The following is a 19,922-nucleotide window of genomic DNA, read 5'->3' as shown; positions in this document are numbered from 1 at the left end:
TTATCTAAATAATTAATAAACATTACTAATCGTTAAACAATTACTAAAATATAGTTATTTGCTGTTTTGTATGTTATAAATTTTTTATAGTATTAGCAATTTCAATTTTGGGGGCTGCAGTCCCCGAGCCCCTCTGAACTCTGCACCCCTGCTAATTGGCATTTTCATAATTTTGATTATTAAATTCACACGTAGTGTACTAGTGTGTATAAATAAACAAAATCCAGTGATTAAAGTGGGAAAAATGTTGAGGGGAGACTAAAGTCACCAAAAATTGAAGAGCATTCCCGAGTTCTTCTTCCAAAGTTTTATCTAACCAAACTTTTTTAAGAAACACACTAGGTATAAACTTCCATAATTTTTTTCTTTCACACACCTTTGTTAAAAAAAAATTTATGTTAATAGTATGTAAAATAATATTTTCTCCATAAAAATATTACTTAAAAATATTAATGCCTGCTAAATAAAAAATAAATCGCTATACCTACATTACCTGAAATGTTAAAAAAAATGTATTTACTTGATATTTATTTGGTGATTATCGATGCGTGTGTGTGCGTAAGCCATTTAATTAATTAATTTTTTTAACTAACACGCGACATAAATTTACAATACATTTCTTGTTAAGCGTCTCCTCGGACTTTGGAGACTTAAATTAAAGGGGACGTGGAATCTTACCGTAAATAAGAAGGGGGACTCCGTCCCCCTCCACTTTAACCACTGACAAAATCACACACATTTAAAAATGTAGAATGAAAATTATTTCGTTTTGAAGATGGAACAAAAATACTACTTAGGTAACCTAACTTCGCCATACACTTGCTACGCCACTGGCTATACCAATTTAATACATATAGTAATTTAGTATAGTTATTAGTTATTATTATTTCTTATTATCGTATGTTGGCTATATGTAGACATAATATAAAACGTAAACTATTTATTTATATTTTATATTAAAATTTATAATAAATAGTAATAAAATAATACAAGGAACAAAATAAATACACTATATTAATCAGGAACTAATCAAATAAAAAAAAATTAACATCTAAATATAGAGGACCTATTAAACCACTAAAAAAATTATCTGATGTAAATTATAAGGTAGAGTTAATATTAAATGGGAAATAGACTACTGATGTCATACACGTATAATCGTATAAAGAATAAAATCATTCACAGATAGAAAAAAAATTAAATTATTGTAAATTATAAATTAGTAATAATCAATATATATTATATTTAATATGAAAATTAATAACAAAGTATTATTTTTATTCTATCTTTAAAACGGAATTTTTTTCATTATACATTTTGAAATGTGTATGATTTTGTAACACACTAGTACACTACGTACGAAGTTAATAATGAAATTATGAAAATCCAAAATATTCCATCGGTGTCACATTAAGTATTGTTATTAACGCGTACATTCGTCAATTTTTAATTTGTAAAAAAGCTTTTTTTTTCCAAGATTACCAGGAGCAATAACGAATCTTTCTCGCTACTTATAATATGCTAGGTACACAAGTCTAATAAATACCCTACTTTCTTAAAAAAAAGACAAAAAATTAGTTTTTTTTTTTAAAAAAAAACCGTCAACGGGTGGCCATAGTAATGAATGATTGATAAAATAATAAATATTGCAGTATAGTTATAATAAGTAATTTTAGCGAATAACGCCTATGTTTAAAATTAAAATTATCAAATAAATATAAATATAATAATAATATATTATGTGTATCACATAATTACTTGGCTTTTCCGGCGCATTGTACAGACAATTTGACTACACTTATGCGTAGAGAAACACATTATTAATAATATTATATAATAATGTCTAATCGAAGCATTTAAACGTACTATCTTCACTCTCCAGCTGATTTACCTTAATAATTGGTGTAAGTATATCGTTACTCGTTAGCCGAGAAAACAATAATATGTAGCTGAGTGCATAATTTCAGTTTAAAGTCTTTTGAAACAGAATAATCTATGATAAGAAAGAAAGAAAGACCTAGGTCTTAGGTAAAAATAATGTTCTTATGTGATCCGTTGGCTGAATATTATATGACATAAATATTATGACCAAATAATTGAAATTTTTTCATTAAATTTTCCATAATTTAAAAACATAAAATTAATGGTATTTCACTAAAATAAACATTAGATATAAAAAAACAAGGAGTATTAAATTTTAATTTGAGGGTACTAAATATTTTTTTTTAATTCTTTCCATCAAATGGACTCGCAATAAATAATAATGTTTCTATAATTTACGTTTAACTGTTATGGAACATTGAGGTGGGTTCATAAAATTATTCTGGGCATGTGTTCTGAAGAATAGGAACCATTGTTAATTTAAAATTTTATTCACTTTTGATGTGTACAACTATGATACTATTGACACTATAACACGTTGTAATAAGTTATATTTAGGATATAAAAACAAATTCTTCTTGAACAAAAAGAAAAAAAGGAAAGTCAAGTAATATAGACTCTATATTATAGAGTACAGACTCTTTAGTACTTCTTTAGTCATACTAGGTATATATTTTGACATTTTGTGCACAATGTTTTAGTCAGATAAATAAATCAATAAAAATTATGTGGTAGTACACAAATATTTTTATTTTATTTCACTATTGCGACAAATGAAATTTTCATGATCTACACGAATATAATGATAGAGTTAAATATAATATGCACAAATTTGAAATTGTACTATACCCCTAGGTCCGGCTCGCCCCGTGCGCACGCCTATGTAGAACGGCTAAACATATAGGCAATATAGGTACGTTACTGCATCGTAAAATAACATATCAATCAGGCTAATACAAACTACGAGTATATTATATTACTTCGCGTACTTATATTATAATGCAATACGCGCGTAAATGAAATTTTCGGAATAGCAAAATGCCAAAATACCATTTATCGCACCGTGGATCGGGCACTATAATAACACCGCATATTATACCGGTCGACGTGTGTCGTCGCAGATCATTGAGAACGTGCGACTCCGATTGCGATCGACCGTCTTGTTTCGGACCACGAGTCGTCACGAAAAAACGACGTGATACATGTCGTCGCGGAAACCAGAACAACCAGTAGTTTTTACTTTAACGCGCGTGTGTTGTGCCTAATAGAATCGTCATGCAGTAATAATAATCGCAAACACGAGCTCATCGGAACCGCATTTTGAGCTAAAAACGGCTCAGTTGAATAACTGTTTGTAAATTTAGAATAAACGTACACACACACACACATAACTAAAAAAAAAACAACATTCAATTAAAAATTACACATATATGATTAATATACATGTTTGAAAATGTTGATGTAATCATCCAGAAACTACTCGATTATGATGATTAATCAAAATATCGCGCGTTTTGTTATTGCATGAAATCAATATTGATGGAATGTGTGCCGCCGCTTTTCTCGCTTACTCGTGATCGCAAGCACTGCAAGTATATACGTTCATTATCGTCGTCCGGCGGTTACACCGTGCGTTACTGGCGTTACTGATGCAGTTCCGTTACCGCGCGTCCGCATATTCCGGATGTCATCGACTCATCTGCCGTTACCTTTGTACACACGTCTCGCACTCATTGCACCGTGTTCCCGCGTGCCAGTCGTTACGTGCTATTAGCGTTACGCCGCGCCGTAACGCCGTTGAACTGTTACGTAACGATCTATTACCGATCGATTGTACAAAAGTCAATCTGCGTTGGATTGAGATTGCTACCGCGGCACCGCCACAGCTAGCCGACGCCGTTATTACTTCGATAATGATTTTCTAATTATTATCGAGACACGTACCTGAGTATACGATAATAATAATAATTATTATTATTGTTATTTTATCATTCATTAATATTAAATAATATTAAATATGATATTCAGATGTATGTATCAAAGGTCTACACATGGATGCAGCAGGTAGGTTTACGTGCTGCATCTGCGCGAGTTGTCTGTGTATGATTTGAATGTATGAGAAAATCAATGATTATTATTTATTTTTTAAGACAGAAATTTAAACATAAGCATTTGTATAATACAGAAAGATATTTATGATTATATACGCAAACAACGACTAAATGTAAAAAAAAAAGAGTTGGTACTCACATTAAGTCGAATGGCATTATTTTGACTCGCATATTTATATAAGTACTTAGGAGACATTTGGTTCTCCGCTAAAGAAATGGGACGTGTTAGGAGCAGTGCCATTCACCGCCACCATCCGGGCGTCATCAGATGACAGATTCTCTCGTATTGCACCACGACTGTTGTATCAGATAAGATCCATGTTATCGTTTATATAATATTATGTTATTTTTAATTTCTAATACGAATGAAATACTGCAGCAGTGTGACGGTGTTAGGCTATTATTTGCAATAGTTTGTTCGGCACGTTGTGCACGTTGTGCACCTGTATTATCTGTATTATTATAGCCATTAGGTACGATCATACATCTATACCCCCTCTTATGATTTGTATATGTTTTTTTCTAGATATAAGTAACTTTCTCATATAGTTGTTGTCATTCATGCTGATGATTGAGAATAAAAATCAGGTCTACGTCAGAGTCTTGCCATTTTTTTATATACATAAAAAATATTTTTATTTTTTTCGTATTGTAGAGTATACATTATAGTATATAATAAAATATAAATTTTTACAAAATTAAAAATATAAAAAAATCATTAAAATATTTTTAAAAAATCTCATATTGTATGAGTTATTAAAAATAAGAGACAGCAAAAGATATGTTTAATAGTTAGAACCACCATGGAAGACACTACGGGTAAGAGGCAACTGGGAAGGTTTTGTGAAAACCCACGCGTAAAGGATTTTAATTATGCATAATCACTTATTTTAAAATTCACTATTTTTATTTTCACTATTATCAATTCGCGATTTTTACATTCACGGTTAATTGTTTCGCTATTTTGGCCTGGACTCCACGATAACGAGTACTGGATGTTTAAGAGTGAGATCTTTTTAATCTTGACAAAATTTTTCTATTTCTCAACTGACTACGATAATGAATACTATTTTATGGAAGAGAAATTAAGTATTATAGTGTATTGCTATTTTAACTTAAGTGTTTTCTCGCCACAAACGCTTTAGTGTGTACCTCAATATGAAAGGAAAACAAATAGTTTTTAATTGAAACAAATAAAATATGTTGATGGCATTTGTTGATCACCGCTCCGTATAAAATAATATTTCGTTTTTTTAATAAACCTAACAACATTACAACACAAGTAATCACGCACGTTCTCAAATACAGCCATAGACACGCCACCCGCGAGATGCTCGTCCAGATCAGCGTCTTTAAAAACGCGTTAGCGGTACAGGTGCTGGTGATGTGCAGTATCGATAAAGGTGATGGAGATATATTTGTATTGCAGTCGTTGGAAACAGTTAAAAAAAAAAAAATGTCACTAATAATGTTGAAATGGAACAGTTGTTTCCGGGTACGGTGTATAGATGTGCGACATCAGCGGCGACCAGATACAGACATGAGTACATGACCGACAAGGCGAGTATTACGGAGCGTATTAGACAAATTTAGTCACAAGTGAAATTTATAATATTACTGTGTTTATAGATAATATAAATTTTAGACAACAACTTTTTACTACGACTGTCGAATGCGCTCATTATTTATGTGCACTTGTATTTACCGTTTTTTCACATTTTTTCACATTTTATTATTATAATTATCATCTATATTATATTATACTGATGGGCTTTATTATTATTATTGTTGAGCCGTAAGCCCTAAGGTTCTTGTATTATTCCCATTATATTTATTTTTTAATAATAATATTTATTAGTGTATTACCATAATGTTGTACGACAACATTGCAACGAATTCCTATTTTTTAAATCACTTTATACATGATCCCTAAAACTATATATTTATATTAAAATTTAAACTTAAAAAAACATATATCATCATTGTAATCAATACCTTTATCACTCCGGTCAGAATCTAAAGTAATGAGATTGCAGAGAATGTCAGAAACAAAAAATTTAAAATACAATCTACTAGTGTGTTTTTAATAAAAATGTATACTATTCGTTGTAGCTTATTTATTTATAAAATTAATGTTTAGCAGAGCGTGGTTTCGATCCACGGACCTCTGGGTTATGGGCCCAGCACGCTTCCACTGCGCCACTCTGCTAATGATGAACTTGTGAATAGGTGATTAATAACAATTAAAAAAACACGCATCTTTAGAATAAATAAAAAAATATTAAAGTTAAGATCGTAAACAATATAATACAATTTAAATATAAGAACAATACAATAGTTAAAAAAATTCAAATCTCGTTATCATAAACAATATTAATACATACTTAAGTACTTATATAGGTAATGCAATATGTAATTTAAAAAATTCACATTTTGACAATATGAAATTTTAATTGGATCGTATTAAATTTTTAAGTCTTTAAGAATTGTATAAGCTTTATGTCTTTATACAGTACATTCATGCTAAGAGGTACCACTAAATATTTGAGTTGGATGACCTTGTATTGAAATGGAGTTTTCGGTGAATGAAAGTGAGTACTTAAATACACATTTTCAGAAAAGCTTCAAATTTTTAACCTTTTTGATACTTAAGTATTTTTTTTAAAATGGCAACACCAATTTTTTACAGATCAGATTCGGATAGAATATTTTTTTCTAAACAACTTTTGCATAAAAATTTTTTTTATAGCTACAAAATTGGTAAAGTTATAGTTTGTTGAAAATTTATTATTTACAAATAATCTGTTTTTGAAGACATTTTAAGTATATACTTATCTCAAAAATCAAAATAATATTTTTGATGTTTAGTAGTTTTAACAAAAAACGAAAAATATTTAAAAATTACAATAAAATTATTATATTTTGTTGAAATATCGAATTTTGTCAATCTGAACAACAAATACCTATCATTGTAAAATCATTCGTTACGCTAAAGACAATCTATCGAAAAAGTATTGATAACTAAAATTATTAATTTGAAATTATTTTTTTTTTAAATATTGAAAAGACGCTTTACTGTGCAGCTTTTATAATTACAACTCATCAATCGATATTAAGCCACTGTAATGACTGTGTTAAATTTGAGTTAACTGATAAATGATTGTAAACGATAAAAAACGATTCTAGACAAATGTATGTTCTGAAACTCTTACGTATGATAGTGTATACGTATATACGTATAGTACATTATAGTATTATACTAAAATGGACGTTTTGTAATCCGATTATTAGGATTACAAAACGTCCATTTCCACATGAGTTTTCACTAAAATGAAAAAAGCCGTATTTTGAAATCTTTTGAGTATCTGGATAACTGCCAAACACAAAACAAAAAAAATTAAATCACATTCTACTAATATATACATATATTTACCACAAAAACGTAAATTCTTAATTTTACTTAGTTCAACTATAAAAAACAATGTTTAGCAGAGCGTGGTTTCGATCCACGGACCTCTGGGTTATGGGCCCAGCACGCTTCCACTGCGCCACTCTGCTAATGATTAATGTGTAACTCGGTTAATTATAACAATTGAATAAATAAGATAAAAATTAAAAATCTAAAAATACTTTTGATAAATATGAAAGACCAAATGGATCATACTGAAAGCGTTAGTTAGAGCTTTATATTTTAAAGTTTTAATAAACATTTAAGTTTTATCGATTTGCTGTTTCAAGAATATCTGAACTGATTAGTAATAATAATTGTCTTAAACAATTTACTAAAATATTTTTATAATTTAGTAGCTTTTGAGTGTATTTCGACCTAACCTAACCTAGTCAAATGCCATCGAGCAGGTCGCTATAATGATAGATATGTGTAAAATTTCAAATGTGTATTCACTGAAATATCATTGCAAATGATAAAAAAACAATATTGATTAGAGAGCATATTAATTTGCAGCTAATTTGAATAAAGAATAAAGATATAGGATCCATATGACCATACACAATAAAGTTATTTTTCACATGATCTCAAAAAACCCATATTCAAAAAACTTTTTAAAATACATCATTATTTATTATAAAATCAATAGATTCTAAATAAATCATCAGAGACATGGTTAACTAGTTAAAAAAAAATAATTAAAATCACAATCCACTTGTGTATGTTATTTTCCACAAAAATGTACAATTTTTGTAGTTTCTTTTTTAATATTTATAAAAATCGTGTTTAGCAGAGCGTGGTTTCGATCCACGGACCTCTGGGTTATGGGCCCAGCACGCTTCCACTGCGCCACTCTGCTAATGATGAGTGCGTAGGTGTATGGTATACCTTTCAATATCATGCAGATTAAATTATTATCCATTGTTTACATATTAATGTAGTATTATATCTGAAAATGGTATCAATATGTTATAGGTAGATACTATGTAAATATTTTACATTTGATTAAATTATTACTCAGGTATTGCTGTAATCTATAAGGCATGTGACAATTTATTATTAGAAAAAAAATCTTATGTTTCAAATTTTCCATCTTTGAAAACCTAAGTCAATTTGAGATTCTTAATGGAAAAAATAAATGTAGATACCCATTGATTTTACAATAATGTTTTTTTGTTTATTTCATCAGGTATTGAAATAATAATAATGTTTCAGTTTTCAAATTTACTTAAAGATTGGTTTTTGGCAGCAAATTGGATGGAAATTAAAGTTGGTATTTTTAAGGGTCAAAAGTATTTTATATTATATACAATACTTATTAATTATTATATATTTTCATAAAATGTACAATGTTCATGTGTAATTATTGTTATGTAATTATTGTTACCTACCTGCACACGGCACTATAGCAGCAGCAGATACGTTTGTGGTATTTTACTAGTAATTAATGATTATTAGTTATTAAAGTGTTATTACATTCTATGTACAAATGTACTATGTATAATGTATATATTATAATATATCATACATGTTATATAATGGTAGATAGGTAACATAAATGAGCCACGATCTTATGATAACTGAGATGGTTAAGTCCGAAACAGACATAAAACAGATGCGTTGTGCAACTGTGCAAGTGAAATTAATATTTTAAAATTGTTCTAATTTTATTTAATTAATAAATAAACATAATATTAGGTATTTCGATAAATACAAAACATGGTACTATACTATTTTAATAATATAAAATTATAAATAATGTTGTATTAGTATAAAATATTAAGATACATTTATGTATAGAATTAAACATTTATTATTATTTTTTTGATGATTATAAACCTAATTTTGAAAAATAATATAAAATAATTGGGGAATACTATTGTCTATTAGTTGTATAATTAGTAGATACATTTTGAACATTACTTTTTAATAAGAATTATATTGTTATACATATTTTGGTTTTTTTTCTAATTGTTATTTGATCCTTTTTTATGATTAAAACTAATGGTAAAATTATACTAGCTAGTTAAATTATTATTTGATTAATTTTTATGTATTTTAATTCATTTTATTTATATAGGTACGTTGATTCAATAATAGTTATTTATTACTTATATATTTTATTATTAAAACTAAATTTTTCATTCCATTAAATAAAAATTATAAAATAGTTATTTTAAATTTAAATAACATTTTCATTAAGGTGTTCTATACATATTAATTTTATTTCTCTAAAAATACATTAGTATGATACGTTGTTGGCGTAGGTAATGAACATTTTTTGACGGAACATTGTCATAATCCGTTAACTATTATTACCTATTATCCCACTCGCAGTTGATTTTAATGTTAAGTAAATTATTAATATAAAAAAAATAATACCGTGTTACATTTAAGTTTACGTTATGGATGACAAATAAGGTAAATGTACCGAGCCATGTACGTATAAGTATAGTATATATTTATCATTCATTTGATTAGACATGAACAAAAAATATGTGTGCAACAGTGACGTAATAAAATGTTATTTTCCGTCACTAAAATACCATTCACAACGCCCAAACTACGTGACTATTGCCAAAAATGTACCGAAAGTAAAATGAAAGACAAATACAAAATAGCACTTCATACTAGAACAGTTATTTTACTTTAACTTAAGGTAAAAGAACGATTTTGTTACTTTGTTAGTGTATTTCGTTATTATCGGTCATTTTAGTAATATATGATACAAACAAATCTTAGGTGATAGTTTATTTATCCTTTCTCCAATATTGTCCAAAAAGAACATGACAGTGCTCAACTTCAAACTATAACTATCCAAAATGTAAACATTTTTTTAAATTTAAAATTTAGCCTTTTTATATACTTATTATTCCTACGTTATTTGCTTTATGAATCTTAATGCTGCACATAATAAGTCTATTTATTTTCGACCATACAATTGACATCAATTGTTCTACAACTAAAATTAGCTTTAGAAAAAGTTGTATCGATTTACGACATACTGACACATTATACTTAGATACACTTATAAAGTACAATTATTTTTAGTAATGCATAATGCATATATGATATCACTATAATATATGAAAGCGGTATTATAGTTTATAACCAGAAAGAACACATTCATTCTCCAAGAATAAAAATAATAATAATAATAATAATAATATAATAATATGATTACTTTATCACTACTGATGAAACTAATATATTGTTTTGTTAATCCAATTATATTAGTAGGTATCTGAATATTTCTAATTGGCCAACACTAGGCTTGCGTCAATCACTATAGTATATGCTATAATATATACCTATACAGTACACATATTGATATATTCATAGGAAGTTTATAATTATAGTACATATTTAGGGATAATGGAAAGCACTGGAGAGAATATAGTTGTCTATCCACTATTGTAGTCGTGGTTCTAAACGGAGAGAACTTGACGAACATAGAAAAAAAGATATTTAAAGTTTAATGCCCGAATTTATATCACATTTACTATTATTGTACGACGTACAATATATAGATACACATTATATTTATTTTGTATAAATTGAAAATTAACATATTATTTAAAAAATTAAAACTGCATTCTGAGCATAAGGTTTATATTAAATTGTTCGATTTTATATATAAATAAGAGTTTTTGTATCTTTTAGGTAATGCGATAGAATAGTATTTTAAAAGGAAAAATAAGTATATAGTAGGTATAAACAAATGTTAAATGCAGATGATGAGGGTATGTGTGTGTGTGTATGTAAAACTTCATTCAGGTTCGTTTTTAAAATACAATGGTTTATTAATTATTATAAATTATATTTATATATAGTTTGCGCTGATGCATGAGTGAAGCGAAACAATTTTAGGTTTCTGATATATGATTTAGGATTTGTTGAATCAATCAAATGAATAGTTGTTATGTTAATATATATAGGAATTTACTGCAAGTGTTTTAGACGTTTTAGTGTTACTTAAATGTTTTTATATGTTATTTTTATGCAGTATGTAAAAAAACTATGAAAATAATGTAAGTCGTAGGTATTATATAGGTACACATGAATATTACATTTGTATTATATAGATTATATAAATATTATATATTTATATTATTATTTATTACAAATAACACTTAAAAGATAAAATAGTTAAAACGTATCATATAAATTGTACGATGATAGAATCGATCATAACATTTACAGTTTTAAATTTTTAAACAAAAATAATTATTTTATAGGAATTAAAACATTTAAAAAGATTACAATACAATTACTATATACAATACAACAATTATTTATACTTGGAATGATTTTTGTGTATTATAAACGTTATTTTATTCACTGCTACTCCTCTCTATATTTTCCTTCGAATTCTATTAGTTGACTAATAAATCCTGTATTTGGATTTATACAAGGTCTGCATTTTGCTACGTGGCGATATGCACTATTCATGGTCATACCACGATATTTGATCAAGTATGCTATGCAAAAAGTAGCCGATCTGCTTACTCCAGCTGCACAATGTATTATTGTCGTACCTCCGGAAATATATTCCTACAACAAATAAAAAAAATCGAATGTATTGTTAATAAATTATTAATAAAGATATACATAATAGTTAATATTATTGGTGTTTTTTATAATTCTACTATTAATAATATTTTTTAGTGTAATATTATAATAAGGCGTATATTCTTTTAAAATAATTTTGTATAATAACTAATAATTTTGTTTTTTAGACATCACGTTGTCTGTCATTTAAAGTAAAAACGGAAATAGAACCTTCCGTTTCTCACGGCTACAGCTTTACAGCCATATTATGTACATAAGTGTTGTTTCCTTCTAAATTAAGCTGACATATAAGTATTACCTGACCATTCTTTCTACGAAATTTATAAATACACCCAATGTTTGTTTTTACAAGTCACAATCCTATAAATATCTACCTCTTGATTTTCATTTTTTTTAAGTTTCTGGCAGAAACTTTTCAAAATACCGTTGACAGCCATTTTTGTTTTTATCTGACAACAGCTTATTTTCCGGTTTTCAGTGCGTTTTCTTTCATGCTCGTTTGACGGGCTACCGGCCCATAGGAATTGCATACCGGGATGGACGCCAAGCGATTAATCCTACGTGTTCCCCCTGGCCTATATTCAATAAGTACTCGCAAATGTATAACATATGTGTATATATTTTTGTTTATGTATATAACCGTTAAGGTAATTTTGGTAATTTATATTACATTTTAATTCAACACCTGTTTCAGTGTTTGAATAAATATTTATATAAATATGATAATTCATAATTAGATAACATATAAACTTTTAAAATATTTGATAGCATTTCTAAAATATTAACTTATACAATTATAATTATTATAAATATTTTTAATTTGTTATTTTGTCCAATGTTTTTTTTAAACAAAAAATAACTAAAAGTATTTAATGATAACCAATTATTAAAATATAACCAATAAACAATATTGGAGTTTATGTAACTATGTTATATTAATACATTGTACAATAAAGTGTCAAATAAAAATAATTGTTATCTTTTTTGGAAGATAAGATGAAATTAATTTTTGAAATAAAAACATTTTATTAATCATGTAAACCATGTAAAGACGAAAACTATTATAGATTTATTACATTTACGTTGTTTTATTTTAATATTGTATCAATTTATTTTGATAATATAGCAGATTGTTGTTATTATACTTTGTACCTATTAATTAAATTGAAAGTTAACAAGCTTAAAATAAACTTATTAATTTGATGTCGGGCTGGAACTCCATTCAGCATTTACGTTTCCAAATGGTTCCACTCTATTTTTAGATATGTACATAAACGCATATTTTTTCAAAAGGAATTATTTGGACCCATAAAATTAGAAATACGCATAGCAAATAAAAATGCAATGCGTATAAAATGTTAAGTTATCATTTAAAATCACACATGAAAAATATTGACGTGATAATCCTCCTATCATAGTTTCAAGCTTTTTTTATACCTTTAATAAATGCAATTCACCATCAATACCTATCTACGAGTATTATGTATCAATATTAAATTGGATATATTATAAAGTGTGATCACTGTGATCAATTATATTTTACTATTATTTATACTAGTGCACACATATAAATATAACTTAGGTACTCCCCTATAATTACTATAATTATTGACTTTACGTAGGTTCTTAGAAAACGAATTCTGTTTGGTTTCAGGAGGGTATTGGTAGTTTGAATAGTTGAAAATAGTTTGTATGCTAGCATCATCGATACATATGGATAATACCGATTAGTTAATAGGCGTATTATAATGTATATACCTGGTGTATGAGATCAGTAACCGTGTCCATGTGTGGTCCGAGGTCGGTAACCGCGGTGTCCGCCACCGGTACCTTGTGGTACCTGTGCACGGTGTCTGGTAGCGGTGTGTCGGGCAGTTCGCAGGCGCAATTGATCAGACACGTTGGCCGGAGCGCGGCCACCGTCTCCTTATCCGTGTAAATGGACAGAGCACCGCAGAGAGCCAGTCCGGGACAAATTGGTGACACGCTAAATCTACAAAGGTAAAAACATCATGTTATTACCATATTATAATGTCATCCGGTTACATATGAAATCGAAATCTTAAAATTTCTTCGCGTAATCACATTAAGTAGGTGTTTTTTTCAAATAAATATATATTATAATTTTTTGGCGGGAAATATTTTACTGTATATTATAATGTTATTATAACGACGGTATTGAGTACTTACAAGTCCGATCTGTCGAGAACGATGGCGGATCCGCCGTTGACGGGGACCCTGTTGTTACGTCGGTCGTGCGGTAGATCCGTGGATCGCGGCGAATACCTGCCCAGTAATACTGCAGTGCTGGCCATGATGTCCGCAGTCGGCTGTTTCGAGAATGCGGATGGACATGAGCTTTTATAACACTCACTCCTCCGGTGCGACGCGCGCGACGCCGTGCCGTGGTCGACGACCGCCGCGCGCTCGTGCGGACCAATGCGCCGCCGCAGTAAGTTGTTGATGTTGTTCTTCTTGCAATAATAATTATTATTATTGTTATTTTAAATTTTTGTTTTTGTTATTCGACCGACTTATGACCGACAACCACCACTACCACTGTTACGTTCACTCAGTGTGCATGTAATTTAGTAATTCATCATAATTATTACTATTACTACTATATTACATGGACCTGTACCGTCTGCACCGATAACTTTGACCCTGTTATGTGGTTAGTTCGCAGAGGAAGTAAGAAGTTCAATTAGTATTGTAACATTTCCGCTGCGTGTTATCGTTATAATTATGATAGTATGCATATCGAGGAGGATTGAATATTTTTTTCAAAGTCGAATACAGTTTCCGTGTAAACCGACTTCCGAGTAGGTATTATCATACTACGGACAAATTTAATTCATTAATTGTAATTCATTCTGTTTACAGTATAAAACTTTAAGGTTTATTTTCAAGAATTAATTCTAAATTCTAATACTACTGTGTTTTGTGTTTATATAAATATTTATTGATAAAACGATACAAACGTCAAACGTCAAATGATATTATATTTATAATTTATATATTTGTCTTATATCGTCATAATATTTATAATATTCTTAGAACTTTCATAAATGATAAAGGGTGTTATTATTGTTATTCATATGCATTCAACAATTAGTTGTTGTAAATTTAACACTACAATTTCGAAAATCAAGAACAAATTTAATTTCACATGAATATGAAAGTGTACTTTTGAGATAAGAATGATAATAAGATAACTAATAAAACCACGAGAAAAAACAATAAATTAATTATATGCAAATTTTAAAGTTTTCAACAGCTTATAATATTACAGGGAGTTTCGTTGTTTTATAGGTAATTTTAGTTCGAATATACAAATAGGTATAGGTATTAAATAACAGTACGATTAAGTATATTCTCTAATTTATTTTTAATTTTAGTATTGGAAATTTGGAACTCAGTCCAATCGTATTTTCGAATACCTTTGTTTCAAAATAGTTTATATAATAATATGACAATATGTAAATTCGTTACGTCCTGAGTTGTTATTTTAATTTTATTTTTTTCACACTTCACATTTGCCATTCTACAGGTTATATGTTGTTTTTATTATTTCTTTATGTTTTTCTTGGTAGCTGTTTTGTAGTGCCGATAAATAGATTTTAAAATCTACCTACAAAGTTAACACAAACTATTTTTAGCTAAGACAATACAATGCGTTTAAACAAGATCAATATGATCATCATTGTGATTCCAGTGAACCACGTACTCGGAATAAGTCCTGTAAGTCCTAACTTTTACTGTATAGCAGTTTTTTCCCACATATATATGTGGTAGAGTCGCGTTGAATTCCAAACGTTTCAACATCACAAAAATCATAACGCGGTTATAATGTCATGCATAATATATTTATATAAAGATTGTATAACTATTTAGGTTACTGGATTTCGGTAAGGAATGTTTCGTGACGATCGCCGTGAATGGAATTCGTCGCGTCGTCGCGCGGGGGAGAACCGCGGCGTGAGCAGATGAGGTCTCGGGAGCTTTAATATTGCGCGGCGGTGTTCAACGTTGTAAGATATTATACGCAATGCGTGTATAGTATGTATGTATATACGCGGAATCCACCAACGGTACGGCGGCGGTGCAATAGGTGTTTCGTATTTTTGGCGCAATTCACACGGCCGCCACCTCTATATCGCCGCCGACGCCGCGAGGCCGCAAAGAATGCGTCGACAAAAATAGAGCGCCGCGTTCTCCCTCGCTTGTCCGCGCGGCCTCGTCCGACCCCGAATTGTTTGCATATTTTCCGCATGACATGTTCTTGTTTACCAAAGTTGACCCCGTAAGCTCCATTCCGACCGTTACTCGTATTCGCATGCTCGTTCGCAAATGTGAGCGGACTCGGTGTTTTCCCTCCAAATAATTAAAAATTATATCGTCCAGCCCTACTGACTTATGTTTTTGAATTTATATAAAATACCTACCTATGTAACGCTTAAACGGGTATAGGTTTATCTGTGATGCGTTTCGTTTGAATCCATAGCTCTATCGATTAATCACGACTTAGAGTGTCATGGCGTACACCATATGGATCTGCATATTGGTACCTATATAATATCTATGTTAATAAGTAGGTAGGTATACTGTCTATGTGTATGTTTAGACTATAGATGAATCTAGTAGATTCAAAATTCGTATTTAATGCTACGAGAATAATTGTAACCGATTATCTAAATGCATTTGTATTAATATAATACATTTTAATGAATTAAAAATTTGACTTTAGAAATAATATGCACGTTATGACTCATACGTATACAATATACATAAATGACAAAATCTATATACGTTATTATTTATATATTATGTATCAGTATAGGTGCTGTTTAAAATTGTAGCTTCGATAGTTCGATTGCAGTTGCAGTTGCAGTTACAAGGCTTACCAGCTGATAGTTACCGTCAATATTGAAAGCGCGTCAAATATGACAATTGATACAATAAGAATAACACATTAGCGTGTAATTATAAAATATAAAGATGTAGCATTACAATATAACAATGATATAGTGATATAATAGATTGTCTTAATTTTATATTTTATTTTAAATTTTTATATATAATGTACAATATATTTTTTAAGTTATGACTATATAAGTTCAGTAGGTCCACGTAAATATGGTCCAATAAAATATAACAAGCTATCTAAAATATTTTGTTTTTAATATAAAATCGAAGATTATTAATTTTAATGGATTTTGAGTCTTTTAGTGTTCAGTATTTTTGTACTTATAATTGTATTTATGATGTAATATACATATGGGATAATAATTTTCAACTTGTAAATTTAGAATAGAAAGCATCAGAAATTCAGAGTACTCGTTTAGATTAATAATAATCTATTTTAATATAAGTGTTAAATATTTAATTAAGGACAAGGGTGGTGCTACACGGGGCAAGGGTGGGTAAGTGCTTCCCCTCAAATTTTATTTTTTCCCTCCATTGCCCCCATACAATTTAATGTTAAAAATATGTAAATAAATAAATAAATTGTAAATCATTATTAATAGATAAAACATTATTAATTTAAAGAGTTTTTAGACTTTACTTATATTATTTTAAGTTTGATTGTTATATTCATATTAAATATGCTTTTTTTGCACATTTAGAAATAAAAATACTCAATAAAGTTAATACTAACTGCACATTTTCTAAAATCTCATACATTAAAACAAATAAAACATAAAAAGTTATGTATTGTTAGTTGTTACATACAAATAAAAAAAAACGGAAATAATTTGAAGTTTTACTGTTACACATTTATTTCATATGATAATAATTTAATATAGGTATATTTTTTGATTATTTATTTATAAGGAAATTATTTTTTAGGTTAAGATTTTTAGTTCATTTTTGTTTCATAATAATTATTATTACATGTTCTATATATTTTTATGATTTTGGCTATCAACAACGCAATGATACGTCATTTCTGTAGAGATTTTTCTAAACAATAATCCCTTATTTACACCATACTTGCTTTAATAATTTAATTTTGACAAAACTACAATCACAATAGTGAAGTTATTGTAGATAGTTAACTTTATCTAATATTATATTTGTAAATAAATGAATGGGAATATACATATTAAGAGTACCTATATGAGTTAAAGATGTTGTCATTGTATACATATTTTATATTAAATTTTTAATTCCCTAAAGTTCTATTATGGTATATTATATAATGATTAAACGTTTAAATTCGAATGTAGAGATGAATGCACCCTTTATTTAGTAATATCACTGAATTATAGTGCACTATTTTAATGTTATATAACAGGGGTGGGCCACTGACCGCCCGCGAATCTTTTTTATCTAGCCCCCGCTACATTTTCAAATTACATCATACAATTTCAAAGTATACTCTGTCCCGTTAAATTTTAATTTTCTAAAATTTGGCCCTCTAATAACTTTCAGTTACCCATCCCTGTTATATAATATACATATATTATTATTGGGGATGCACGAGCAAATAACCTTGCAGGTATATACACAGCATATCTTAGAATCGTTCGTAGATATGAGATCAAAAGCAGACAATTGGTAGAATCAATGATAAAAATACTATTTTTAAAATAGACATAATGTCCAGAGGGTTCAATCAATTTTCATAAATTTGATTTAATTTTGTCGGTGTAAGTCAGAAGAAATGTATTGATAGTATCTATAAATATATGGTATATCGCTTGTGTATTATTTGAGAAGGCTTGTAACATTTTTGGAAGGCTTGTAAATTGTTATTGTAAAGTCACTTTATTTTTCCCACTGATTACAACATAATATTTTAAATGTTTATTTTTGTTAACCTTGTTCTTTGTATATACATAGTATATACAAATTTTTAATGAAAATTTATGGGACAATTTTAGATATGTATATAATTCTAAAAAACTTTGTAGCTATACACCTTTTTTGCGTAGGTAGTTGACCTTGGTAAAATCTTTACAATAAAAGTCAGAAAAAATTTTTATCATTTTAATCGAAATATCTATTTTCTCTTAGCTATTGAGTAGCGGTACTGTAGCGGTTATGATAAATGTTAAATGCGAATTCACGATTCTAAGCGCAGACAATTTGTTAGCCTATACCCTGTTAACCTGCAGTCAACATTAAAATTCACAATTTTGATGAATTTTGTCAAAACTAGAAATTTAAATCTTTATGAAAATAAATATGTGTTTGGGTACACAAAACATTAATTTTAAATTCTTATAAGGAACGTTTATGAGAAATCCTGTATTAAATGTATTATATTGAATTTTCATTACAAAATAGTTGAAAAATGTTTGCAATGATTATATTTGTTAAAATTTAAAACTCACATGCTTAGGTATAAAAAAACTACTGTCATGTATTTTTGATATTTATTATTTTTATAAGTAAAACTTACGAAGACCCTTGTATTTAATGATCAAGTTTATTTACTCACAAACAAACATGTTATCATGAATAAGTTAACTAAAAAAAAAATTGAGCTTTATAGCTCTTACTCCTAAAATTATATCATGTCTTAAAAATTCATATAAATTAATATTTGTTGACGTTTTTATTAATTTTCAAATTTTCCAGATAATTCGTTTTTGAATTATTAATAAAAATTAAATTAATTTTATTAAAAAATAATTTTGCGTGTCCTTTTTCCCGAATGTTTTGAAAAGTATTAGAAAATGTTTTCTATTAAACCACCAAACTACAAAGTATATCCAATTTACTATTAGAAGACATTTTAAAAATCGAAAATCAAAGCATTTCATAGCTATAAAAAGTGTTTTCAGATACAAAAAAAATCTTCATAATTTTATAACATCTAAAACCAATAATATATATGAAATTTATCTTTCTTCTCAGAATCTAAAATTAGTAAAAAAAAGTATATAGTTCATCTTGGATAT

At 28.3% G+C, this 19,922-nt stretch overlaps 1 protein-coding gene and 3 non-coding genes across 4 annotated transcripts; all 4 read right to left on the bottom strand.

The window, feature by feature from the left end:
- Positions 1 to 6,129: 6,129 nt before the first annotated feature.
- Positions 6,130 to 6,201, bottom strand: Trnam-cau. The gene has a single exon. It is a non-coding gene; the product is annotated as a tRNA-Met (tRNA).
- A 1,277-nt stretch (positions 6,202 to 7,478) lies between these two features.
- Positions 7,479 to 7,550, bottom strand: Trnam-cau. The gene has a single exon. It is a non-coding gene; the product is annotated as a tRNA-Met (tRNA).
- Positions 7,551 to 8,227: 677 nt separating this feature from the next.
- Trnam-cau lies at positions 8,228 to 8,299 on the bottom strand. Its single transcript has one exon. It is a non-coding gene; the product is annotated as a tRNA-Met (tRNA).
- Positions 8,300 to 11,609: 3,310 nt separating this feature from the next.
- Positions 11,610 to 16,326, bottom strand: LOC113552420 (dual specificity protein phosphatase 14). Its single transcript, XM_026955304.1, has 4 exons — positions 16,303 to 16,326; positions 14,203 to 14,486; positions 13,771 to 14,005; positions 11,610 to 11,994 (listed from the first exon to the last, which is right to left on the bottom strand). Exons 1-4 carry the CDS (start codon positions 16,324 to 16,326, stop codon positions 11,785 to 11,787), a joined length of 753 nt encoding a protein of 250 aa, XP_026811105.1. The 3' UTR covers positions 11,610 to 11,784.
- Between the last annotated feature and the right edge of the window lie 3,596 nt (positions 16,327 to 19,922).

Source organism: Rhopalosiphum maidis, chromosome 2 (assembly GCF_003676215.2).
Source record: "Rhopalosiphum maidis isolate BTI-1 chromosome 2, ASM367621v3, whole genome shotgun sequence".
Taxonomy (NCBI): domain Eukaryota; kingdom Metazoa; phylum Arthropoda; class Insecta; order Hemiptera; family Aphididae; genus Rhopalosiphum; species Rhopalosiphum maidis.
Note: the sequence above shows the minus strand (reverse complement) of the source record. Positions and strands in the feature narration are given on the sequence as shown.

Bases quoted from the DNA above. Each gene is read 5' to 3' on its own strand.
- LOC113552420 (XM_026955304.1), bottom strand. From the start codon at position 16,326: ATGGAGCTTACGGGGTCAACTTTG. The intron at 14,487-16,302 runs GTAAACAAGAAC...TATTATTGCAAG, and splicing joins AGCTTACGGGGTCAACTTTG to AAGAACAACATCAACAACTT. The intron at 11,995-13,770 runs GTATATACATTA...TATTTGTTGTAG, and splicing joins TTACTGATCTCATACACCAG to GAATATATTTCCGGAGGTAC.